The 24,505-nt window shown below is 41.2% G+C and overlaps 1 protein-coding gene across 4 annotated transcripts in view; it reads right to left on the reverse strand.

Moving 5' to 3' along the window:
* The window catches only part of CCNA1 (cyclin A1), an 87,659-nt gene that overhangs the window by 10,032 nt on the left and 53,122 nt on the right, over positions 1-24,505 (reverse strand). For 2 of the 4 annotated variants that reach the window (XM_075919166.1, XM_025183323.2), the window contains exon 4: positions 12,445-12,515. In XM_075919166.1, the coding sequence (XP_075775281.1) occupies positions 12,445-12,515 (71 nt within the window). Of the gene's footprint in view, positions 1-4; positions 374-12,444; positions 12,516-24,505 lie in introns of those variants that run through there. The other 2 variants (XM_075919168.1, XM_075919167.1) reach the window with 2 other exon arrangements.

The following is a 24,505-nucleotide window of genomic DNA, read 5'->3' on the forward strand; positions in this document are numbered from 1 at the left end:
GCACCGGCCGGGGAGACCCCGCCTCTCCTGCCGCCCCGCAGCCGCCGAGCCGCGCCGCCGCCCCCGCCCAGCCTATGTAGCCCGCCGCGTGCCGGGGGCGGGGAGGCGGCGGCCCCGCCCCGCGGGCGCTGATTACTTTCAACCCGCCCGCGGCTGTTGGTTCCGACCCGTTGGAACCCGAGTCCGGCCCGTGGCGCCGGCGCCCGTGGCAACCGCAGCGGCCCTGCCGGCCTAGGGGTCTCCATGGAGACCCGGGAGTGGCTGCTGGCTCCCGGGGCGCCCCCAGCCAGGGGCCGGTTCCTGCGCTCAGCGGGCTCAGCGGGCAGCGTCCCGGCCCCGCCTGCCCTGGCCGAGCGAGGCACCCGGGCTGGCCCTGCAGCTGGAGCCCGCGATAGCGGCCTTCCGGCTCCTGGACCCACGGGGAGAGACGCTGGTGGCCACGGGAGACTGAAATACTTGATCTGAGGAAGTGGGTCTGGCCCACGAAAGCTCATCACCTAATAAACCATCTTGTTAGTCTTTAAAGTGCTACATTGTCCTGCATTTTGCTTTAGCTACCCCAGACTAACAGGGCTACATTTCTATCACTATTCCCCCCCTTCCCCCCCCAGGTCCTCTGGCCTGCCACTGACCTACACACCCCCTGGGCTGCCCTCCCTGAACCGCAGCACGCGGGCCTGCACTCTTTGGCCACAGTAAACCAAAACCGCTGCTCCCTTTGCGCAGGCATCTGACAAAGTGGGTCTTTGCCCAGGAAAGTGTATGCTCCAATAAATCTGTTCGTCTATAAGGTGCCACAGGACTTCTTGTTCCCTTTGCACATAATCTTTCAAAAAAATCCATTACTGTTCTTTCATGCACCAGATGCAAGTGTAGGGCACCACAATCCCTTTGATCTTTGCAGTTGTGGCCCCTAAGTCCAAATGATACAATTTGTAGAGGAAATAAATGTACAAGTTGAACCTCTCTTGGATGGCACTCGCTGGGCGGGCAGTATCTGTGGTCCAGCATGATTTTAGTTAGCCAGACGTCTGCTTATCATGAGGGGGGGCAAGTTTCCTCCCCTTTATCCCCTGGAGTAATGTGTGGGTGGGCCATAAAGGGTCACAAGTATCCCCAAATGCCATGAGGGAAGGGGGAAAAGGCTGGCAGCCACTTGGCCCGAGTTCCTGTTTAAGGAGGTTCCAAGGGGCCAAGAGAACTAGTGTGGATCGGGGGCCTGGCACCAGTAGCAGGGTTTGCTCCCTCCCCACTCCCGCACTCACTAGCAGAGGTGGCTGAAAGCAGAGTGACCTGGCCCCAGCCTGCTTCACTCCCCCAGCCACATTGAGAGGGTTTGGGACCACTCCCCTTCCTCTGCACCTACAGATGGTGGGAAGCAAAGCGAGGAATCTGAGAGCCAGGGGAGAAGAGTGGACTGGGGCTGGGTCTCTCCACTCTCCCCCACGGCATATAAATGCAGGTCAGGAGGGGCAGACCCATGCTGCTGGTATGATATTCTGCTGGTCCCTCAGGCCATGTCACTCGGGACAGAGGGCTTGGGGAAAGGGTTGGGATAGGAGCAGGGTAGAAGCAGGCAGGAATAGGCAGGCCCTCCCACAGGCTAGGGGTGGAACCAGAAGGAGTCACGTAAAGGAGCAGTCACATGTCTGTGCCCCCCTGTGTCCCTCCCCAGCATTTGCCAATGATTGCCCCTGTCTGCACCCCTCATTGCCCCAGGTTGGGACTACAGGGGTGGCTGCAGAAGCCCGAACCAGGAAGAGTCCCAGGGCTGGTAGCCAGAACGCCAGGCAGCAGCAGAGGGACCAGCGGACCGGTTCCTGGGCAGCAGCAGAGGGGCTGTTATGTGGGACTGGCAGTTGGGACCCTGGGGTTGTCATCAGAGCTCCCAGGCCGTTGTTGACCTCCCGGGGTCCAGCAAATTCTCTGGTTTGGCACTAGTCAAGTCCCAAGGGTGCCATACTAGAATAGGTTCAACCTGTAGTTTCTTCTGCATCAATGGAAAGATCTAGACACCTTTGAGAAAATACAAACTGAGAACCCAATCTTGTAAAGATTATGCATGTCTTTACACATTGTGAGTAGATCCATTAACTTTAATTGGATGATGGACAGGCCATCTGTAAAATTAAGCATGTGCTTGAGTCTTTACAGATTCTGAGCCAAGTGAGTCAACACTGGAACAGTCATTTTGACAGGAATTTTTTGTGACAGTTTTCATTTTTTAAATTAATAGTTTTTAAACTAATAGCAAATTTTCAAAAATGTTCAGGCAAATTAATTTCAGTGGGGTGGGAAAACTCTTTTTATTTTGCTCTTTTAAGTGAAAAGGTAAAAGTGTTTTTTCCCTACCAAATGAGGTTTCCGTTTGTTTATTTGTTTTCAAAAAAAGCTTGACCAAAACTAATATTTTTGTGAACATTTCTGTTTTTCTTTAAAAGACATTTTCCATTGAAAAAAAGGTAGAATTTTTTCAACCTACTCTGGTTAACACTTTAACAGCATTGTTTTAACTCTAAGGCTTTGTCTATACTGCAGGGCTACGTCTATATTGGCAAGATTTTATGCAAATACTCTTTAACGCAAGAGTTTTTACATTAGAGTATTTGAGTAAGAGAGCATCTACACTGGCATGTGCCTTTGCGCAAAAATATCCCATACATCTACTATATATTTACAAGAGTTTGTGCGTCTGTCTATCTGTCTATGAATCTATTTGTTCAAGAACTCCTAAACTGTAATAGTTAGGACCACCAAATTTGCTATGCAGCTTCCTCTTATCATTACTTAAAGCAAGGTAAGGATTCAGTTGAACCAGAAAAATGGGATTTGCTTGCAATATAATTGTTTCTCATAAAACGAAAAGGGAGGGGTCTGCTAGCAGTCACAGTTATACTGCAGAATGACCACAGGGTGATGGCCATCTGGTAGGACAATGGTGCATCTGTCTGTTTGTGAGTCCATTGAGAACTCCTCCTATATGGGATGAGATAGAGCCACCATATTTGATATGCAACTTCCTCTTCTTCTATCTTAAAGCCACGTCAGGGTTTGGTTGTGCTAGAACATCTGGAAGCCCTGGGAAAAGGACAGTTTTCCATAACATACAAAGGGAGGTGCTGTCATTTGGAGGGACGCAATATGAGTATCCACTGGGGGCAGCGAGTGCAGGGGAGAGCTATCCTGCAGAGTGCCACTGGGGGCAGCTGTACCACCAAGGGAGTAGCCAGCAGGGCTGGGGCTCCACCATCTCGCCTGCCAGTACACTGGTAAGTAGCCCCCACATCCCAAAGCCTTTCCGCCTCTCCTAGCCCTTGGTCACAGTGCCAGGAGGGAAGGCCCTTGGTGGCAGGGAAGGGGGAGGGGGAGAAGAGAACAGGCCCATGGCAGCTAGGGGATAGTAGTGGGGAGAGAACAAGCCCCTGCAGCTAGGAGGTCCTAGAGGGGAGATAACATGCCCCAGGTGTCTTGGGGGTTCATGAAGGGGTGAGCAGGCCCCTGGAGGCTGGGGGGGAGAACAGGCCCCTGGCCCCCAGCCTCCTAAACCCCCTCCGTTCCCCAAGGACCTGTCCTGAAGTACCCGGGCAACACCAGGTAATTCTGCTAGTTATACTATATACATGTAACTGGAATATATTGCAGATAGCGAGTAATAAGATTATTTGTCCGTCAGTATCCTAGGAGCTGCTTGAAATGACCCAATATAGATCCGAATCAGAGGGAGATCAATGAGCTTTGCCAGTTACTATGTAATTGCAGCAACAGATCAATCAGGCTTTGGACCTTTAATTATTTCCTTTCTGAGTTCCCTTTTGTGTGATTGAAAGAAACTCCGGAATCCCTGTGTGGAGGACTCCTTGGGGATCCTCTCTGTAATTACTGTCTTTGCAATTCTATTGTGATTAGGGACACAGAGTGGTAGCAGCAGCAGCAGTAGACTTACTGAGACTGCTTCCCAAGCAGGCTAGCTAGGAATAGTCATTAAATGGACAGAGGTAGGCTCTCCTTTGATGGATCCTTCCTACCTCCTTATTTTTGGGAGGGTTTTGTGCTTTAGCTGCTGCAGTGTTTGTTTTGTCTTTTGAATTCTCTGGGCCCCAGTGGGAACAGTCTTCCCCAACTGAAGTGAGTGGGATTTTTGCTGTTCACTTCTATGGGAGTATTCCATGGAAGTAAACTGTGAGTCCTGCTTTGCTCAGTGAGCACCAGCATGCCTCCTGACATTTATATAATTAGGCCTAGCTAGTGTAGTGAGAGACTCACAGATGTGATTTCAGGATCAGGTCCATAGAGATTTTTATCCTCCAAGGTCTCAACTCCTAAGATGAAATCCTGATCCAATTAAAGTCAACAGCAAAACTTTCACTGACTTCATCGAGGCCAGGATTTCACCCCATCTCTTTATTGAGCGTGGAGTGTTTAGTACTAACCATGGTAATCTCAGCAGGACTGACTGGGTTTAGCCCCCTGAAGCCTAGTCTACACTACATGGTTAAGTTAACATAAACTGCCTTGCACTGACTTAGCTGTGGAAGTGTCTTCACTTAAATTTGCTCCTGCCCCATCTAAGTCCATCTCTATGCCAACTGAGTAACTCCACCTCTCAGAGCAGTGCAAAGTCACAGTTGATGTAATTAGGGCAATTCAGTGTCAGTGTAAACACTGTTGCTTATATTGACTATTATTGTCCTTAAGGAGCCACCTCATAATGCCCCACGCTGGCAGTATAATTGATACAAACACTCCTGGTGAGTATGTGCACCACCAACACAAGGAGCTAACTGCATACACACAAGTGATTTAATAACTGCAGTTAGCTCTATGCCTGTGTAAACCAGGTCAACATAATTTTGTTGTGTAGATGTGGCCTGAGACTATCTTCCCTCTGAGAGCTATGACCAGTGGCATCCAGAGATCAAACAGCCTTCTTAAAACAAAGCATTGTTATTTTAGAGACAGAGCTTTTCAGAGCAACGTCTTTAAAAATAAGCAGCCTATATATGTCTGTCTTCTTTAAGGCTTGCCATCCACTGGAAGCCTGGGAAAGGCCCAGTTGTGTCAGACATGTCCCCAGGAATTGTCTCTGTGCTCCAATGAACAACTCTCCCCCCTTGCTCTCCGAGAATCTTTTTAATTACTAAGTATCCCTTTGATCTCTAGGCATTGGTAAAATAAATACTTCAGGGTACGTCTACACTGCAATGCTATTTCAAGATACTGTAGTATCCTGAAATAGCTATCCCGCGTCTTCAGAGCAAGCTCATTATTTCGGGTTCGCTATTCCAACATCCCTGTAAACCTCATTCTACGAGGAGTAAGAGACGTTTCGGAATAGCGATTTACTTTGAAATAAGTGCTGTGTAGGCAGCTCCAAATGACAAAATAAGCTATTTCAAAAAAGCATCGAAATAAGATACACAATTTGCCTAGCTCAAATTGCATAGCTTATTTTGAGTTACAGTGCAGTGTAGACCCACCCTCAATAATCTTGAGAGGGAGCCTGGAAGTAGCATCTTCACCACTATGAGCTGGGCCACCAAACCTTTCTTAGGAAGCTGCTTATCTAAATCCATTGTTTTCCTATTTGTTTTTCTAACAGCCCCTATTACTAATCCAATATATTCAACAAATAGTCTTGCAGCACCTTAGAAACTAAGGGTACATCTATACAGCAACATTATTTTGAAATGACTAGTGTCATTTCAAAATAACTTAGTTCGGGTCTACACGCAGGCAGTTATTTTGAAATAATGTCAAAATACTGTCAAGCTGGAGGACTTCTTACTCCAACTCGTGTAACCCTCATTGTACGAGGAATAAGGGAAGTTGGAGGAAGAGTGCTCTATTTCAAAATAAGTGCTGTGTATGTTGTACCAAATAAAAGCAAGCAGGATCTTATGAGGGGGATAAGGCAAAAAGCCACATTTATTGTAAAGATAATAATAAAAAATAAAGAAAAGATAGAAGCAAACAACGTTGTTTAACTACTTATTCCTAACACTACTTAACCCTTATACACTTGTGTATATATATATATATATAACCATTCATTCATACATCCATTCATTCAAGTTCTGTGTATAGTTACCAGCCTGGAAGTTGCTTGTGACAGGATACTGGCCAGGTACTCTGTACACAAGTGATGGTAGTGGGGAGCGAAGTCCTGATCAGATGCGCATCTGAAGCTCCTGGTGGGCTGGCAGCAGAACCTTGGACTCTGATTCCATAGTTTTTTAGTCCAGTTCTTATAGGAATTTCTTCCTATGCCAGTCTATGGAAATTGCTGTATCATGCTGATGTCTCCAGGGTGGCTGCCAGGTGCTCATCAGTGATCTCATCGGGTGGACCTCCAGTTTCTCCACTTGACACCTTTTGGTTGCACTGGCACCTGACGCCTTCTTCAGCCCTTTGTTGCTGTATTCTCAGGCTGGCACCTCTCAGAACCATTCACTCATCATCCAAGCACTCTCTCTCTCTTACATACATTCCTTAATGTTTCCCATACAATGTTTTTGTATAATAATAACTTTACATATATCAGAGTTGTAGTTACAAAAAGTTTCTGGTAATAATAACTTTACATATATCAGAGTTGTAGTTACAGAAAGTTTCTGGGTGGTATTGCTTAAAACATTCTCTGAGTGCTGAATAAAGTTACAATGTTTTAAAGAGAACAGGCCTCAATTAAGTAACAATGGCCTTAGTCAATTACAGGGCTTGGCTCCCATAGCAGAGTTAGTGGCTTGACAATGCATTGTTACAATGTATCTCTGCAATGTCAATTTCAAGCAGCCCCTTGCACAAGCTTGAGCATGCCCTGGAGCACAAGGGGGGGGGGGGGCTGTTTCTGGTTACATAGGATTATATTTTTAACAGTTCTAAGTTACATTACCTAATACATTATATTCTAAAGGGACAATAATAATAATAAATCTAAACATTTAACAATCTTAACAAATAATAATAATAGAAGAATTAATAATAAATCTAAACACTTTAAGTTGTGGGGAACAAATTATGGGGAGTCACTTCCATTTGGAGGAATCATTTTCAATACATTAATGTTATCCCTACATACTCCCCCTTTTGACACTACGATATCTGGTATACTCGTAGTGTCACTTTCTATTTAATCTGTTTAAGAGATGGTATTGTGAGGCAACATGTGTTTGCGATTGTAATGTAACAAATATTCTTTTTTTTTTTATCCAGGTTAGGTGACTTTGCCCAGAGCGAGAGAAAAAATAGTGATTTTATCCAGGGCAGCTTGGGCAACAGTCTGAAACCCAATTAACAGTGCATGAATGTATATGCTCTCATCCCATATAGTGTAGGCATCCTTGCATTTAGCCGTGAAAACAAAATTGGTGGTGTGCCTCAGTTTCCCTTTTCACATCACACACCAATTTTGGAATTCCCCTTTCTCAGGTGAGAAGCTTCAACACTAATTACAAGTACTAACAGTAAAATACCAGTGTTACAAGGCTTTTGAACATACAATGTGCTCTTGGGTACATTTTTTTAACCATTTCCAGGGTTTTGGTACAAAATCCTGCACATTGAACATTGTTACATTCTTAGTAATTGCAGTACAGTGGTTATGAAAGTTAGCATAAGTAGCAGGAACAAATTCATCCCAAGTGTACGCTGACAATTTTGGGTTTTTAGGTTGAAAAATCTGCAGCCTTCCTTGGCCACATAGGTCTTGCCCCATTGCCCTGTGGTTTTAAATGCAAAACTCCCTCTTTCAAAGACAAAAGGCCTGACTGGGTGTGCCTCCCCTGGGAACACTCCTGTCCCAAATACACTGACTTCCCAGCAAGCTGGTCATACTCAGTTACTTGGTTGCCAGACTGCTCCAATTCCCTGGCTGATTCTGCCTCTTCTGAAACAACCCTCAGTTCCTCTGAGATTTCTCCACAGCCATTTACACTGGGTTTTTCTAAATGCAGTTAACATGTTTAATGCTTATTGAACCTTTCCTGCCTACTGCAGATTATCTTTAACACAGTATACTAGCTAGTTAGACAGACAGACATGAGACAAACACAAAACATAAAACAATCTTTGTTGCAACAATACATCCATGGTGTTGTAGGGTATTTAGCTGGTACCAGCTTGTCCTGATTTTCTGAAAGACAAAACAAGAACATACTTCTACCCCTTTGGGGGTGGCATTATTATTTACATACTTTCTCTTTTACAAATATGTTTTCATGTTTCTTTGCTTACAATTACTCCTATAGTTAAATATTTTTGTTTTGTAGCAAAACAGGTTTCAATGGTTTTTACCCCTTCTTGTGGGTGAATTACCCCACTGTGTAATTATTAAATTTAGGAGGTGTACTTTAGTTTTCCTCTTATACAGCAGACTAAGTTAGTAAGTTTCTGCTGTGTTAGGTTTATGAATAGAGAGTAGCCAAGAAGCATTATTACTATAATGCTGGGAGGGTTTTAAGTGTGAGATGTGTTTCCAATGATTATTTTAACATTTTAAAGGTTTTTCTTTTTTTAAAAAAAAAAAGAAAATCATGTACATATTACAGGGTTAATTATGAACATTAGCATTAAATAACAAGTAGCCCTGTGGATCTTACCAATAGGTGTTTAAGTATCCTGTGATAGCATGCCTTTTATTTAGACAACTTAGCTTTGAGACCAGTGTGTTTAAAACCATCTTGAAATTTTTCCATATGCAGACCCCTTTTTGTTCTGGTCTCAGGTAGTTTGCTAATCAAACTATTTATTTACCTGCAAACATTTTTTTTTGTTTGTGCTGCCAGCTAGGGCATTTGCACCACAGACACTTTCTGGCTTGCTTTTAGATTAAAAGCTGTTTGTAGCTTTGTCTTAAAAAGGGACACAATAACTTTTGCCAGAGATTTACAGTTTTGAGTTTTTACTTTAAGTCCTGCTCTCTCACACAGCAACCTGAAAAGGAAATTACAACCTGTTGTGGCTCCTGGAGCCTTCACAGGATTTTGATTTGTTTGCAGTTTTTACCTCCTTCTACAATATGCATTGCATGTCACAGGAAAATGTGCATTCTTTGTTTATAATGTTATTTAGCCATATTAATTTTTGAATTGGGTGTAACTATTTCTTTTATGCTCACTGAGTTTTAACAAACCAATTTGTTTTAAGCATACAAAACAGTTTACTAACCTACAAAACAGGAGTTCTGGATCTTAAAAACTTCACCTACTATTTACACTATATTTACACACAGATACATGCATATATTCTCTGAATATTTTTAACACTATTTTTACATACCTGTACAAAGATTACATTTACTTTTATTTATTTGGGGGTAGTTAAGTTTCCAATAGTACCCTCTTGAAGTTCTTTAGTGAAATTTGCCTGGATTATTTACAGACACTCTTTTGGAAAAGGGCCCCTTTTTCCTTCAGAATGGCTGCAAAGAAACCAAGAATTCTTTTCCTATAACATTTTAGCATTTTCACAATTGCTCAATTCCTTCCATACTCTGTAGAGTTAACTTTTCTGTGTTTTTTTTTTTCTTTCTTAAAACGCTTTCTTATTTCTTAAAATGAAAACTGGCCTTGCTTCAGATATTACTTCTTGTAAGTATTGTTTTAAGAATTTAGATTTACAGTACCTGTACTTACTGCTTTTTCCCAGTTTTACCACAAGGCCTTTAATTTATCTTTTGCCTGCCTGCTTGTCTGGGCCTGATCCTGTTTTTCTTGCTGAATGGCCCTTTTCCATGGACACAGGCTTTGTCCCATTACCAGGTTAGCAAGGAGGGTGGCCTTGTTCACTAAACCCCACACCTCCTGGTTCTTTTCCTTAAGCATATCCCTGAAAACTTTGAGAGTGCTACTTTAACTCTCAGTACCCATCCTTAAAGGACTCTAACTGTGTCTGGGTACTGAGGGACAGACATTTCCAACTTTTTGCTTTTGCAGCAGAGGCTTTTACATTTTGCAGTTTCCTATTTGAATTTTTATAATTAGTTAATTTGAGGAACACCTCATTACAGGTTTCATAGGAGCCAAACTGAATTTGTGTTTTCTTTTTCCTTTTTCTTTTGGGTTTAGCTTTTCCTGCAGAGAGAGATTTTTTTTTTTTTCTTTGCAGGTAGCTAAGTGGAGGTAACTGTTATTACATGCCTCCCATAATAGTCAAATTGCTGCTGCATATCCTTTGGCAGCATTAGAAGGTTTGTACATGAGAATATACTGTGCCAATCTATCCTCTAGGTCCAAAATATTACAAACATCTTCAAGGGCTTGTCCAAGGACTTGTACCCATATCTCTGAAGGATTTGTTTAAAGGGTGTTATTTCTTTATGAAAGGTGAGGTTAGAGCTCCTTCAAACTCTATTCCTCCCTCTGAGACTGCTTTTCCTGGACTTTTCTTAAACATCTTTAATACTTGTGTAGTTTCCTTTATCACCCCTGAACCCTTGCAGCGAGTGACACAGCCTAGACTATTAATTAATAATCGTAGCTTCTTTTTACAGCCTAAATTATTTTAATAATTGTAGCTTCTAGTTACACAGCCTAGATTATTCCAATGAATAATCGTAGCTTCTTACACAGCCTAGATTATTCCAACAATAGTCGTAGCTTCTATTTACAGCCTAAATTATTTCAATAATTGTAGCTTCTAGTTACACAGCCTAGATTATTCCAATGAATAATCGTAGCTTCTTACACAGCCTAGATTATTTCAATGAATAACCATAGCTTCTATTTACAGCCTAAATTATTTCAATAATTGTAGCTTCTTTTTACTATGAGCTCTTTTGTGAAGCCTCTACCCTCTGGAGGTCAGCAGGCTTTGGTTAACCAAAATAAAAAGAAAGAAAAAGAAAAAAAAAAATAGAACTGCTCTTTTTAGAGTCAGCTGTGTGTACACTAATGTTCACAATACCTGAGGCTTTTTACCAATATTCCCCCTTTCGCATTCTCCACCAAAATGTTGTACCAAATAAAAGCAAGCAGGATCTTATGAGGGGGATAAGGCAAAAAGCCACATTTATTGTAAAGATAATAATAAAAAATAAAGAAAAGATAGAAGCAAACAACGTTGTTTAACTACTTATTCCTAACACTACTTAACCCTTATACACTTGTGTATATATATATATATATAACCATTCATTCATACATCCATTCATTCAAGTTCTGTGTATAGTTACCAGCCTGGAAGTTGCTTGTGACAGGATACTGGCCAGGTACTCTGTACACAAGTGATGGTAGTGGGGAGCGAAGTCCTGATCAGATGCGCATCTGAAGCTCCTGGTGGGCTGGCAGCAGAACCTTGGACTCTGATTCCATAGTTTTTTAGTCCAGTTCTTATAGGAATTTCTTCCTATGCCAGTCTATGGAAATTGCTGTATCATGCTGATGTCTCCAGGGTGGCTGCCAGGTGCTCATCAGTGATCTCATCGGGTGGACCTCCAGTTTCTCCACTTGACACCTTTTGGTTGCACTGGCACCTGACGCCTTCTTCAGCCCTTTGTTGCTGTATTCTCAGGCTGGCACCTCTCAGAACCATTCACTCATCATCCAAGCACTCTCTCTCTCTTACATACATTCCTTAATGTTTCCCATACAATGTTTTTGTATAATAATAACTTTACATATATCAGAGTTGTAGTTACAAAAAGTTTCTGGTAATAATAACTTTACATATATCAGAGTTGTAGTTACAGAAAGTTTCTGGGTGGTATTGCTTAAAACATTCTCTGAGTGCTGAATAAAGTTACAATGTTTTAAAGAGAACAGGCCTCAATTAAGTAACAATGGCCTTAGTCAATTACAGGGCTTGGCTCCCATAGCAGAGTTAGTGGCTTGACAATGCATTGTTACAATGTATCTCTGCAATGTCAATTTCAAGCAGCCCCTTGCACAAGCTTGAGCATGCCCTGGAGCACAAGGGGGGGGGGGGGCTGTTTCTGGTTACATAGGATTATATTTTTAACAGTTCTAAGTTACATTACCTAATACATTATATTCTAAAGGGACAATAATAATAATAAATCTAAACATTTAACAATCTTAACAAATAATAATAATAGAAGAATTAATAATAAATCTAAACACTTTAAGTTGTGGGGAACAAATTATGGGGAGTCACTTCCATTTGGAGGAATCATTTTCAATACATTAATGTTATCCCTACATACCCAACTCGTGTAACCCTCATTGTACGAGGAATAAGGGAAGTTGGAGGAAGAGTGCTCTATTTCAAAATAAGTGCTGTGTAGACACTCCCAATTTCAGAATAAAGCTACACAATTAACGTAGCTCAATTTGCATAGCTTATTTTGAGTTAAGCCCTGCTGTGCAGATGCACCTTGGGGCAGCCACCTCAAACCGTCCTATGGTTGTGGCTCTGACCACAAACCTCGGATTGAAACTGAAAACCAGAAAAAGGAAAATGTACTAGTGTTAAGTCAGTATGCCTTACCAAAGGGGTGTTCCGGTCCTGCTTCTGCTATAAACTTCTTGTGTGACGTAAGCACTCTGTGGCTCAGCTCCCTATGCATAAAATAGGCATATTAATATTACCTTCCTCATCCCGTTGTCCTATCTACTTTGATTGTAAGCTGCTCAGAGTAGGGACTTTCTTACTATGTTTGTCCAGGACATAGTGCAATAGAGTGCCATTCTCAGATACTTCTAGGTCAGGGATCAGCAATGAGTATGGACACTCCCTAATAGTGCGCTTGGGAGGGGGTGTCTTTGCTCAATCATAAGGAAAATGTGTAACAATGGTAATAGCAACTGCAGTAAGATGGAAAGAACTCGTCCCAGCATTGCTGCAGAAAGGGTGCAGGCTACCTGCTCCCAAAACATACTGGCCAATGTGAGATAGAAGTAGGCCTGCTTTGTTGGTCCCTAAAGACTCAAAAAGGGTCTGCACCCTGAAGACTTTGGAAGGAAGAGAGTTTTTAAGGAGGTCTGTTATAGAGAATGGGAAAAGATTGTCCAAGCCAGCTTAACTCTTCATAAAACTTCATAGAATTTTCAAGAATTTGTTTCCGGAAGGAAACTGGGCATAATTCATTTTAGTTGAGATACTGTTTAAAAAGTATCACCTATTTAGAAGCTTTTATAGCTATGAATTTTACATCATGTTCTTAACACATTAATCATTAATAGTACAAAGCATAGGTTGTTAATTTTCAAAATGACACAGGAATGTATCCACAGGCCCGATATAGGAAATTACTTTCGCATATGCTTAAAGTTTAGCATTTGCTTAAACACTCTCTGTGAAGAATGATGATTTCATTAATTGGGACCTTATTTTATAGAGTCTTAATTCATACCATCTGGTGCTCAACTGTTTTTGACAGCTGTTGTTAATCTCCACTCAGAATGTTGACAGTTGAAATCTTTCATGAGGGAATTCATGTTTCAACTTGACAGCCCTATGGAAACTGATTCTTGGGCTCTAATTCTCAGGTTATAAGTCACAGACAAGCTTTTCTCTTGGTGAGCAGCATCTTGACATTTCAAAAACCTTTACTGAATATTATTATCATATCATCATCATTATTACTATTTTGTTCTAGTCAGAAATTATCCTGCTGTTATTTGATTTTGTTTTTTACGGGAGTGGGATACTTGTAACATCAATATAAAATTACAACAAAATAAATAATAATCTCTGAAGAAAATTCTCGATCAGCATGGTTTTGAAAATAGAATGTGTGTTGATCTGACATCTCTGTTTTGTGGGAAAAATAAATAAAGGTTGCTCACAAAGGCCATGATCCAGCACACCACTCAAATGTGTGAATTTAAGCTAAAAGAGTTATGTTCATTCTGAAAGTGCTTTGCTGGACTGTGGCAAAGGATATTACTAGAACTGGTCAATGTATTTAGCTACAATTTTGGTATTGAGGGACTTGACAAAAATGGCTTTTTGAACAAATCAAAATGTTCACAGGCGATTGTAGTTTTGCTTTAAATTATATACTAAAAATACAAAAGAAAATGGAAACGTTGTAGGGAAAGTTTCAGATTTTGATTTTCAAACTTGTTGAGTTTCTGCAAATAAAATTTTCTACATAAAGCAGTTCCCAAAATGAAAAAAATGTTTTGGTTGCCTGTCAATTCTGATTACCATGAGAAACAACCGTTACAAAATTTCACAGTAATTGGGGTGCTTTTGATCCACTCTAAATTCAGATTCTTTATCACAATAACCTTGTAGTGGGGTTGTTTGAGCTTGCACAGAGGACTGCATCCCTTTTATGGCATCTGGGGGTTTCCTAGCTTTTCTGCATTAGTGGAGGGTGATACTGGCGGTTAAGCAGAGGATATGCTATGGAATCCATGACTGCAGATATGACCAGATCCTGTTATCACTGAAGTCAATGGAAAGATTCCTACTGAGATCTGGAACAGCCCCTTTCCATTGACTTCAGTAGTCATTGGATTAGGTCCTAAAAGTGGTCTCCCCTCCAGTTTCCTACATTTCCCCAACAGAAAATGTCAGGTGAAGCCTAATGTGTCTCATGGTGCCCTAGAAATGCAGGTTTTTTAAAAAAGAAAAAGAATAGAAAATTGCAAGCATATTGCAGCTTGTAATAATGTTATAATGTATGCACCAAGATGATAAAATTTATGGACTGTTAGGTATTTTGAAACACTAAATTCAATTAGCCAATCATTTTGTTATTTGAATGACTCCCTAGAACAAATTTCCTGACTTTTACTTTTGTTTACATACTTTAATTGAAAATATTATGCAGTTTCCATTATCTGATTTGGTCCTTGATTATCTGAATAAATCAGATAAAACTTGCTCACTATCAGTTAGGATCATCCAGTTTCTGCTATTTTAAGTGGTCTGCAATTAATGTGTATATGTAATTAAATTGCATTGCAGATACATTTTCTCTTTAGATATACACCACATGACAACATTCCTCCAGGTCCATTTGTAGGAGAATCTACTACCAGTCTAGTCATGATCAGATATTTTTAATGTGTTTCTGAATGCCTTGTTAGTGACAAATGGTATCAATTCCTCTCTACAGCATATTAGAGTTTAAATTAAAATCCTAGATAACCACAACTGGATCTCACAGGTCACAATTTATTTGTCTGCATAATCCTTTTTTATTTTAACTAATAACACTAAAATGTTTTCTATCAACCATATTTGTTTATGTTCTCTTTATTCACAAAAAAACCATGAATGTTAAGAAGTATGAAGCGCTGAAATGGGTTGTTCCCATAAAAGCTCATGATACCATCTACATATTCTTTCATCTTTAAGGCGCTGCTAAACTATTTGTTGTTTTTAAGTTTTTCCAGTTACAGACTAACTCGGCTACCCCTCTGAAGCTTTTGTAATTGCAAGTATATGCCTTCCATGAAAACACAGTGTGTATCTGGAAAGAATTATCCTATAAGTGAAAGAATTTTATTAGTACAGATATATAACAAAAGAAATCCAAAAACTGGTACGAGCCCATTATTAGGTAGAGATGGTAAAATTGTTAGTAATGATGCAGAAAAGGCAGATGTGTTCAATAAATATTTCAGTTCTGTATTTGGAAAGAAACAGGGTGATGTACTCATGTTACTTGAGCATGACTAAGCCCATTAATAATTAAGGTGGCAGTACAATAGCATCTACCAGAGATAAACATACTTTAAAATAAGCAAATCTGGATAACTTGCACCCAGAAGAGTTGCTAGAGGAGACCTCTGGCCTGCTGATGTTAATTTTTAATAAATCTTGGAATACTGTGGAAATTTTCATTCCACTATTCAAAAAGAAAAGTGAGATGACCCAGGTTAGGCTGACATCAATCCCAGGCAGACCAATGGGAAAATTTGTAGAGGATTTAATTAAAAAAGAATGAAAGGACATGGATATAACTAATGGTAGTCAAGATGATGTTATAAAAATAGATTTTGTCAAACAACCTGCTTTCATGTTTCTATGAGATGACAAGCTTGATTGATAAATGTAACTGCACAGATAGCATATACCTAAGATATTGAAAGGAATTTGACTTCATACTGTTCAACAAATTCATTAAAAATTCTCCTCATATAGAATTCTCATACCTCCAAACATTTTCATTGCTATTTTCTGCATGTTTTCCAATTCTAATGTATCTTTTTTGAGATAAGGTGACCAGAACTGCCTATAATGTTCAAGGTGTGGGTGTACCATGGATATAGACAGTGGCATTATGATTTTTTTGTTTTATTATTTGTTGCTTTCCAAATGATTCTTAACATTCTGTTTGCTTTTTTGAATGCTGCTGTACATTAAGTGCAGGTTGTCAGAGAAATATGCACAATGACTCCAATATCTCTTTCTTGAGTATTAACAACTGATTTAGACCCCATCACTTTGTATGATTGTTGTGATTACTATTAAGTACTTTGCACTTATCACCATTAAATTCCATCTCCTATTTTGTCACCTAATCATCCAGTTTTGTGAGATCCCTTTGTAACTTTTCACAGTTGTAACTAGTGGCCTTTTTTCGAAAAAAACTTCACCAGCATCTAGATTGCCATCGAGTTCTTTCGAAATTAAACCAAAAGAACGTGGTGGTTTTTTTGACAGCGGTAAGCCTCATTTTATGAGGAAGAACACCTTTATTCGAAAGAGCTCTTTCAAAAAAAGGCGTTCTTGAACGCAAACAGGGCTTTTCGAAAGAGAGCATCCAGATTGCCTGGGTGCTCTCTTTCAAAAAAGTAGATTGCTTTTTTGAAAGTCTTGTGACTGTCTAGACAATCTCTTTCAAAAGAGGCTTTTTTGAAAGAGCTCTTTCGAAAAAGCCTCTTTCGAAAGAGGTTTATAGTCTAGACGTACCCTAGATATCTGTCTGGAAAATATGTACTAGTCTAACAAGTTAGGGCATGTCTACACTAAGAAATTATTTTGAAATAACTTATTTTGAAATAATAACTCATGAAATAACTATTTTGAAATAAGCTTATTCCCCAAGGAAAGCGGGAGTTACTATTTCAAAATAACCAGCCCCTTATTTTGAAATAACAGGGTTGGTAGTGTGGACGTTTCGCTTGTCATTTTGAAATAAGGGGAGTTATTTTGAAATCACTCCCTACTGTAGACCAGGGCTTATTGAGCTCAATAGTGGGGTAACTCATAACATTTAGTGGGTTTAATATACAGGTGGTCAGAATAGATGACCACATGATCTCATCTGGCTTAAAATCTTTGAAGGTATCCTGGGATGAGGCATACCTGGGTGGCTGACAAATGCCTTTGATGTTGACACCCGCGCGTCCAGACTACCGCGCTGAGCCAACAAACAGCTGATCGGCTCAGCGCGGCAGCCATGTAAATTTAAATGAAGTGGCGATTATTTAAATCGCCGCTTAATTTTCCTATGCCTGGTAGCCTAATCTACATGCCTCTGGCAACAGAGGCATGTAGTCTAGAGGTACCCTTCCTTTCCAAGTGCAAACTAATGGTTCTTATCAGCCTCTTTTAACTATCTAGTCTTTAAGGTGCCAATAGACTATCTGTTGTTTTTCAGTTTTTCCTGTTACAGACTGGCTCAGCTTTCCCTTTGAAACTTATCTACCCACTTCCTCTTTTTCTCCCTCCACCCCCTCCAATTTTTTTTCTTCTTCCCCTCTACCTTCCTCCTTCACCCATTTATTCTTGGTTCTGGACATCCAACACTCTGGTCATCTGAAGAAGTGGGCTATGCCCACAAAAGCTCATGTTTTGTTAATCTTTAAAGTGCTACTAGATTATTTGTTGTTTTTTAAGTTTTTCCTGTTACAGACTAACTCGGCTACCCTTCTGAAGCTTTCCTTCAAAAGAGTCTTCCTTTGTCAAGCAACCCAAGCCTTTTTGTATCCATGTGAACTAGACAATCATTTCTGTTTGTCTCCAGTTTCAGTTCAGCACTGTGACCTTTGTAAGATAATCAGAAACAAACAATTCCCATACAAAATTAAAGTCATTAAAGCTAATACTTCAGAACTGATTTCACTTGTTGTACTGACACTTTCATTTTTATACCTAACACATGTATATTTTAAAACTTTTTTTTATTTATTCTAATATTTGCTTAACACTATGAAAGTGGAGCATGAAGTTTTTCACCTCCAGGTTATTAATTCAGATTTACCCCCATGTAGCACACAACAACCCGACCATCGTCAGATTGTTTTGATGGCCTTTGTGAAGTTTGTTGGCAGTGGCCTCCAGCATGTAGTGGTAACAATATCACATTTGGCAGTTTTATTAATCTTCCTGACTAGGTACAGAAAACTTCTATTTAGGTACAGTACAGCATGGACAGTGCCAGGACAGGCAGGAGGAATAACGGTAATTCGAATTAGGAGCTTTAATTCGAACTACCTAGTCCGTGCCGCATGTAGCCGCGGGCAGTCAGTTCGAACTACGGGGCATTTAAAAATGGCAGTGCCCAGGAACATGCAAATAAAGCCCGGGATATTTAAATCCCAGGCTTCATTTGCAAGTTCGAATGCCTACATTAGCCACCCTAGTTTGAACTAGGGTGGCAGTATAGACATACCCAGAAATGGGTATGCAAATAGATTATGAATCCTTTGAGAAAGTCAGGATGAAGGATTAAAATATAATGGAAATATATTACAGTGTGTCACGTATTATACTTAACTAGGAATAATAATAATCTAGCAGGTATATAGTGACTTGTATCTCATCAAACCATTGGTCGATCTAGTCCAATAGCCTGGCTCAAGCAATGACCAGTACTATATACCTCAGAAAAAGACAAAACAATCTGTAATGCACATACTCTAGGAAAATGAGATTTACTGTATCAGATCACATCTACAGTTCATATAGCCCATTGTCTTGTCACTGACAGTGTCTAGTATTGTACCCATTTGAGAAAGTTTCTTCCTTAGCCTGGGAAGTTAGTGGTTAGTTCATGCCCAGAAACATTACAGTTTTATCCATTACAAACCTACTTTGTACATTTTTATTTTATCTAATGTGGTTGTGGATGTCCTTATTTCATATGAATACTACTGAACTCAGTCTGTGAGATCTTGAAGCAGTAAGTTCTACTGGTTATCTATGCAATGTGTTAAAAAGCAATTTTTGTATCAGTTTTAAATGTACAAATAAAAACTATAGCCATTTCTTTTGGGGCTTTTCCTACTACTATGGAAATTAATAGGAACGTTACAGTTTACTCCAGCGAGAATAGGATCAAACCTTTCATGTACTTAGCCAATTTTGAAGCCCAGATTCTACACTGCTCCTTGTAAAGACTTAACAAAAGAGGGGTGTTTTATTTATGCAAATATATGTTCTTGCATATTCTACTCTCTATGGATTTTAGTATTGCAAGAGATACATAATTTCTCCACTAATGCGTGTCTTATTAATCAAGTCAGGTTTCTCATGACAAATATAATACTGAGTTCTTCTAGGTATTAATTTGTTTGGCCAATGAAGGATTTTGCATTGTGATAAAAAATGCCCGAGTTGTGTTTGGAATACAGTTAAGGATACTTTTTTGTTTGTTTGTATTACTGCTATAAACAGTATGCTCAAGATTATGAACTGAAATATCTGACATGAGCAGTTGTTTACAAATGTATTTCCAAAAACTGATGATAGAAATGAAGCACTGCCCCAGACATGACCTACCTCTGTCATAACAGATCCAGAGGGATGTACTAGCAAAGCTACTTGTTCTCACTCTTCTTGGCAGAATGGAGAAGATGCAGTCCCAGTGACAGGGAGCTCAGTGGTTTCTGACAATATGGGAAATGTAGGTCTCTTAATTCTCAGTGCGGTTAAAGTATAAGTAGCTTGTTGCCACAGAGAAAACTGTAACTACTGTAATCACAAGTTATTTACTCAGTCAGTAAAAACAAGCCTACACAAATGACATAATGGAATTCTGCACTTGATAAATGTGATCTGAAAGAGAGAATTACTAGGGACAATGAGGCATTCAAATTGACAGATATTTTGTTTTGCTGTTTCTGCATTAGCTTGATCACAGTTCACTGTCAATACCTAGGCACTTGGACTGATGTGCATGTTAAACTGCATGGTCTCTTTGTTGTAAAGAGATGGGCACGGAACTTTGATCACTTTGCTGTGAAATCAGAGAACAGTGAAATAGAAGCCTGGCTTCCACAAACAGTTAAGGAGCAGCTGGCTAACTTCCACAGATCAAAAGCTCTCTAAGTCTTGATTTTACAGGACATCACAGAAGCTCTCTAAAGTCTTGATTTTAATCAACTTTTCAGTATACTGAACTTTGAATTGTACTTCTGTATTTTGGATTCTGAAATGAACCCCAAAGGACCTGATCCAACAATCACTGTAGTCAATTGGAGTTTTTCCATTAATTTCAAGAAGTTTTGATTCAGGTCCTTATTACTGAACTCCTGAACCCTTTTCATTTTTACACACGTTTCCTGTGTGCCCCAAAAGAAGGGAAGACCAGCTTTGCAACAAATGATCCAAAATTGGTTTAGCAAAACAAAAAGAAAATACTATACATGTCCTGGCTGAAATGTACTGGGATCTAAGAAAATTACCCCAATTTACAACAATCCAGATCAGCTGACTTACATACATTAAGTACCTATGAGCAGGTAATTCAGAATTGCACTTAAACACACAAATGGACAGGTCACTGGTACTGTACGTTTTGGACTGTCTGTAGTTGTGTTTTCCCCTTGGGTAAGCATGGTCTGAGTGAGCTCTCCCCTGACAAGTAGTGATGAACTGGGGAAGGAAAAAGTCTTCAGGGCCAGACTATATTTGCATTAACACACCTGCTCTGCCTAGGTACAAGCATACAGTTGTCAAAGGGTATGTCTACACTATAAATCTACTGTACTGGTGCATGGGCACACTGCCCTCTTTGGGCCAGTAGTCAGACCTACCAATGGGGAGTGGGGGGGGGGGGCAAAAGGGGCAGTTGCCCTAGGGCCCAGTGACTCAAAGGGGCCTGGGGCTCCCAGCTGCTGCCACTGCTACTGCGGCAGTAGTCAGAGCCCCGGGCCCTTTAAATCATCGCAGGAGTGCTGTGTGATGCATTCTGGGCAGCTCTGAGTGGTGGAGGCGCACCATGCTCTAGATTGTGTGGCGAGCTGGCTGACCCTCTCCCCTCTGTCTGAGGCACAACCCCTTCTGGGAGCATGGAGCCCTCCCACCCCCACCCCCTGCGCACACCTTACCCAGGGGCCCACAGAGTGCACATCCTCACCAGGAAGGTTCCTGAGTTCCTGGTGGGCTGCCTCCCCCATCCTCATTCCTTGCTGAGAACAGGAAAGCCACCTGGGGCTTCTCCCCTACCTTTTCCCTGCTTCAAGCAGAGAGGAAGCTGCCCAAGGCTTCTTATCCCTGATCTCCATGGGAAGAGAGAGGCCTTCAGAGATTTCTTGCCCCCAAGGAGCAGGGCCCAAGCTATCCTGGCTTCTTGCCCAGGTTCCCAACTGGGAGCAGGGTTCCAAGCCACCTGGGCTTCAGCTCTGAGCTGGGAACATAAGAAGTCCCACAGGCTTCCCATTCTAGCTCCCAGCTGGTAGCAAGGTTGAGTTGCCCAGCTTTCTGTCAATCTAATCATGTGGTATAGGCCACCTAAAGCAAGGGAGGGCAATAATTTTTGTAGGGGGACCACTCCATAAATTTTGGGAAGTCATCCGGGGCTAGCTCCAGGCTACCTGGTGCCTCAGGTGGAAGGGACAGAATTGGGGGCTAGAGAGACTTTGTGTGTATGTGGCACAGAGTATGACACAGATTGTGTGTATCTGACTGGGCACAGAGACTGGGAAAGTGTGCGTGGCACCAAGCTACTGGATCCAGCCTGCAGGTGCAGCAGGGAGCCTTAGGCTGACTCCTTGCTGCCCCCCCTTCCACTCGCCTCCCCCCACACTACTGAGAAAGGCTTCTGCAGTACTTTGTTTGAATAGCTCCTGCCCCCAGCATGATCCCATTGGCCAATTTCCAGCCAATGGGAGCTGCCTGTGGTCAACAGACAGCTTGTAAAGCACTCTCCTCTCAGGCTTGTAGCTGTTCAAAAACCACATGGCCCCTGCAGCCAGTGTAGGGGTGGGGCAGGCAGGGTGTCTGTTTTAGAAGGCTGCTGGCTTGGAGTCAAGCAGGTAAGTCTCCCAGCCAGGGCCTGTCTCTGACATCTCAACCCTTCGCACACCTACCCCACATAACCCAAACCCTCTACCCCTCTCCTGCCCCCATGTTCCCTCCTAGATCCTGCACCACAAACAACTGCTCCAGGTCACAACCCAAACCCTGTGCCCCCTGTACCACAATCCCCTCCCACAGGTCACAGCCCAAACGCCTCCACTCCCTTCTGTACCCTAGTCCCCTGCCCCAGGTCACAATCCCCTTTTGCCCAACATTATACCCCAAACCCCTGCACCTTAGTTCCCTAACCCATGTCACAACTGCCTCTTTCCCCAAACTCCCTCCCACACCCTCTCCTACACCCCAATCACTTACTGAAAGCTCCCTTCTGCACCCAACCTCCATCCCAGACCCTGCACCTCTTCCATTAGTATGGAAGAGTGTGACCTTTGACCACTTTCCTAATTCTTGGAGTTGCCACCCATCAAAAATTATTTCCACCCTGCTCAAGATCCTGAGGCAAAAGATTCTGTCCTGTGTACTCTTTGGTGGGTATTTTGTTCAGAGTTTTATGATCTTGAATCCTGCTTGCAGAATTTTCCCAAATTAATGTTGGCCGTCTTTTCTCCTTTGATTAAAAGGTTTTTTTCTACACTCTAACACTGTTCTTGCGAGTGGGGAAATATTGCCCCTTAAAGATGCTCATGGGTGGTTTGTAATTTCCCCAGTTTACCGGGTAGGGTGCTCGAGCTGGTTCTGTGTAGTTTTGTTGGAAAGGAACCCCTAGATATTGAGCCCAGCACTTGTTGCTGCTGACCACCTGGAAAAAGGGGTTATACTTGTAACATTAAAAGACCTAGAAACAGGGCCGTAACAAGGGCGGGGCAAGCGGGGAGCTTTCCCCGTGCCCATCATAATCAGGAGCACAAAGATGCAATAAGTAAAAATAATAAGCTGCAAAAGTAAAGAGCATGATTTATGCTAACCTAAGGAAAGGGGGCTCGTAATTAATATTTTGCCCCAGGTACAAAAATACATAGTTATGGTGCTGCCTAGAAATACAGCTAATCATAATTTTGAGGCAGGAATTATTAGTATTCTGTTATAAGCTCAGGGTTATGAGTCCAGCAGGGGTCAATGATAGGATGGGATTCTAATACAGCTGCATTAACTACTGCACATTTGATGAATACTTAATATTTTAGAGTAATATACTTGAGGAAAAGTATATTAAATTTCTAGTGCATATTAATAAGCTGCTATAACTAGCAGAGTCAGTTCAGGGGCTCTTCATTATTGATTTACAAAGTATGAATTGATTCACTCATTAAGAGATATTGAGCCTGATCCTGCTTACTTATACTAGATATTATTTATTTGCATGAATAGGATTTTAATCTCAAGAGACTATTTGTGTGAGTGAGTCAGACTGCTCAGTTGCAAGGTGACATAGGCTCCAAAACTGCCATTTTTCAGCATTGGTTTGATCTTCAGCAGGAAGTCCTGTTAATTCAGAGGAGCCAGCCTTTCAAAAACTTCAGTTTTGTGCCCACATTTTCTAGGCCCAAATAACTGAGAACAACATTGCTTCTGCAGGTAAAAGATGTTTTCAGCTTTTTTACATCTACGCATGTATCTTGATGCAAGAACTTAGGCACTCAAATCCCCACTCCAGGAATGAGCTCTGGGTGGCAATGTCTACACTAGAAAACTATTTTGAAATAACTAAATTAAACTTAATATCTCCTGATTTTACAAAATCGAAATAGCATGTCCCCACTACAGGGAAGCCTTGAGATTAGTCTAAGGCAGGCTATGTTAATGTGGATGACGTTCTTGACTTAAAGCCCCAGGAAGCCCTGGGAGTAATTAGTTCAAATTACTCCGGGGAGTAGTTATTTCAAAATAGCAGCACTGGAGTATCTAAACCAATGCTATTTTGAAATTAGCATTATTCCCCAAGAAAAGCAGAAGTACAGATTTCAAAATAAATAGCCTCTTACTTCGAAAAAATGGGCTTGGTAGTGTGGATGTTCTACTTATAGGGTGTGTCTAGACTACATTCCTCTTTCGACAGAGGGATGTAAATTAGGCACTTTGAAATTGCAAATGAAGCCAGGATTTGAATTTCCTGCGTTTCATTTGTATAACCGTAGCATGGAGCTCTTTCGAAAAAGCGCTATTTTGAAAGTAAAATTGCAATCTAGACGTGGTTCTTTTGAAAATGGGGCGCTTTTTCTAAAGATCCTGTAAACCTCATTTTTTGAGGAGTAACGTTAGTTCGAACCAAGGGGTTTGGTTCGAACCAATGTGTCCCGGCACGCACTTCCTGGTTTGAATCAGCTGTGATTCAAACTAGCGTGCCAGCAAGATCATGCTAATGACGTGCTAGATATTTAAA

This window comes from Pelodiscus sinensis, chromosome 1 (genome assembly GCF_049634645.1).
Source record: "Pelodiscus sinensis isolate JC-2024 chromosome 1, ASM4963464v1, whole genome shotgun sequence".
In the NCBI taxonomy this organism is placed as follows: Eukaryota; Metazoa; Chordata; order Testudines; family Trionychidae; genus Pelodiscus; species Pelodiscus sinensis.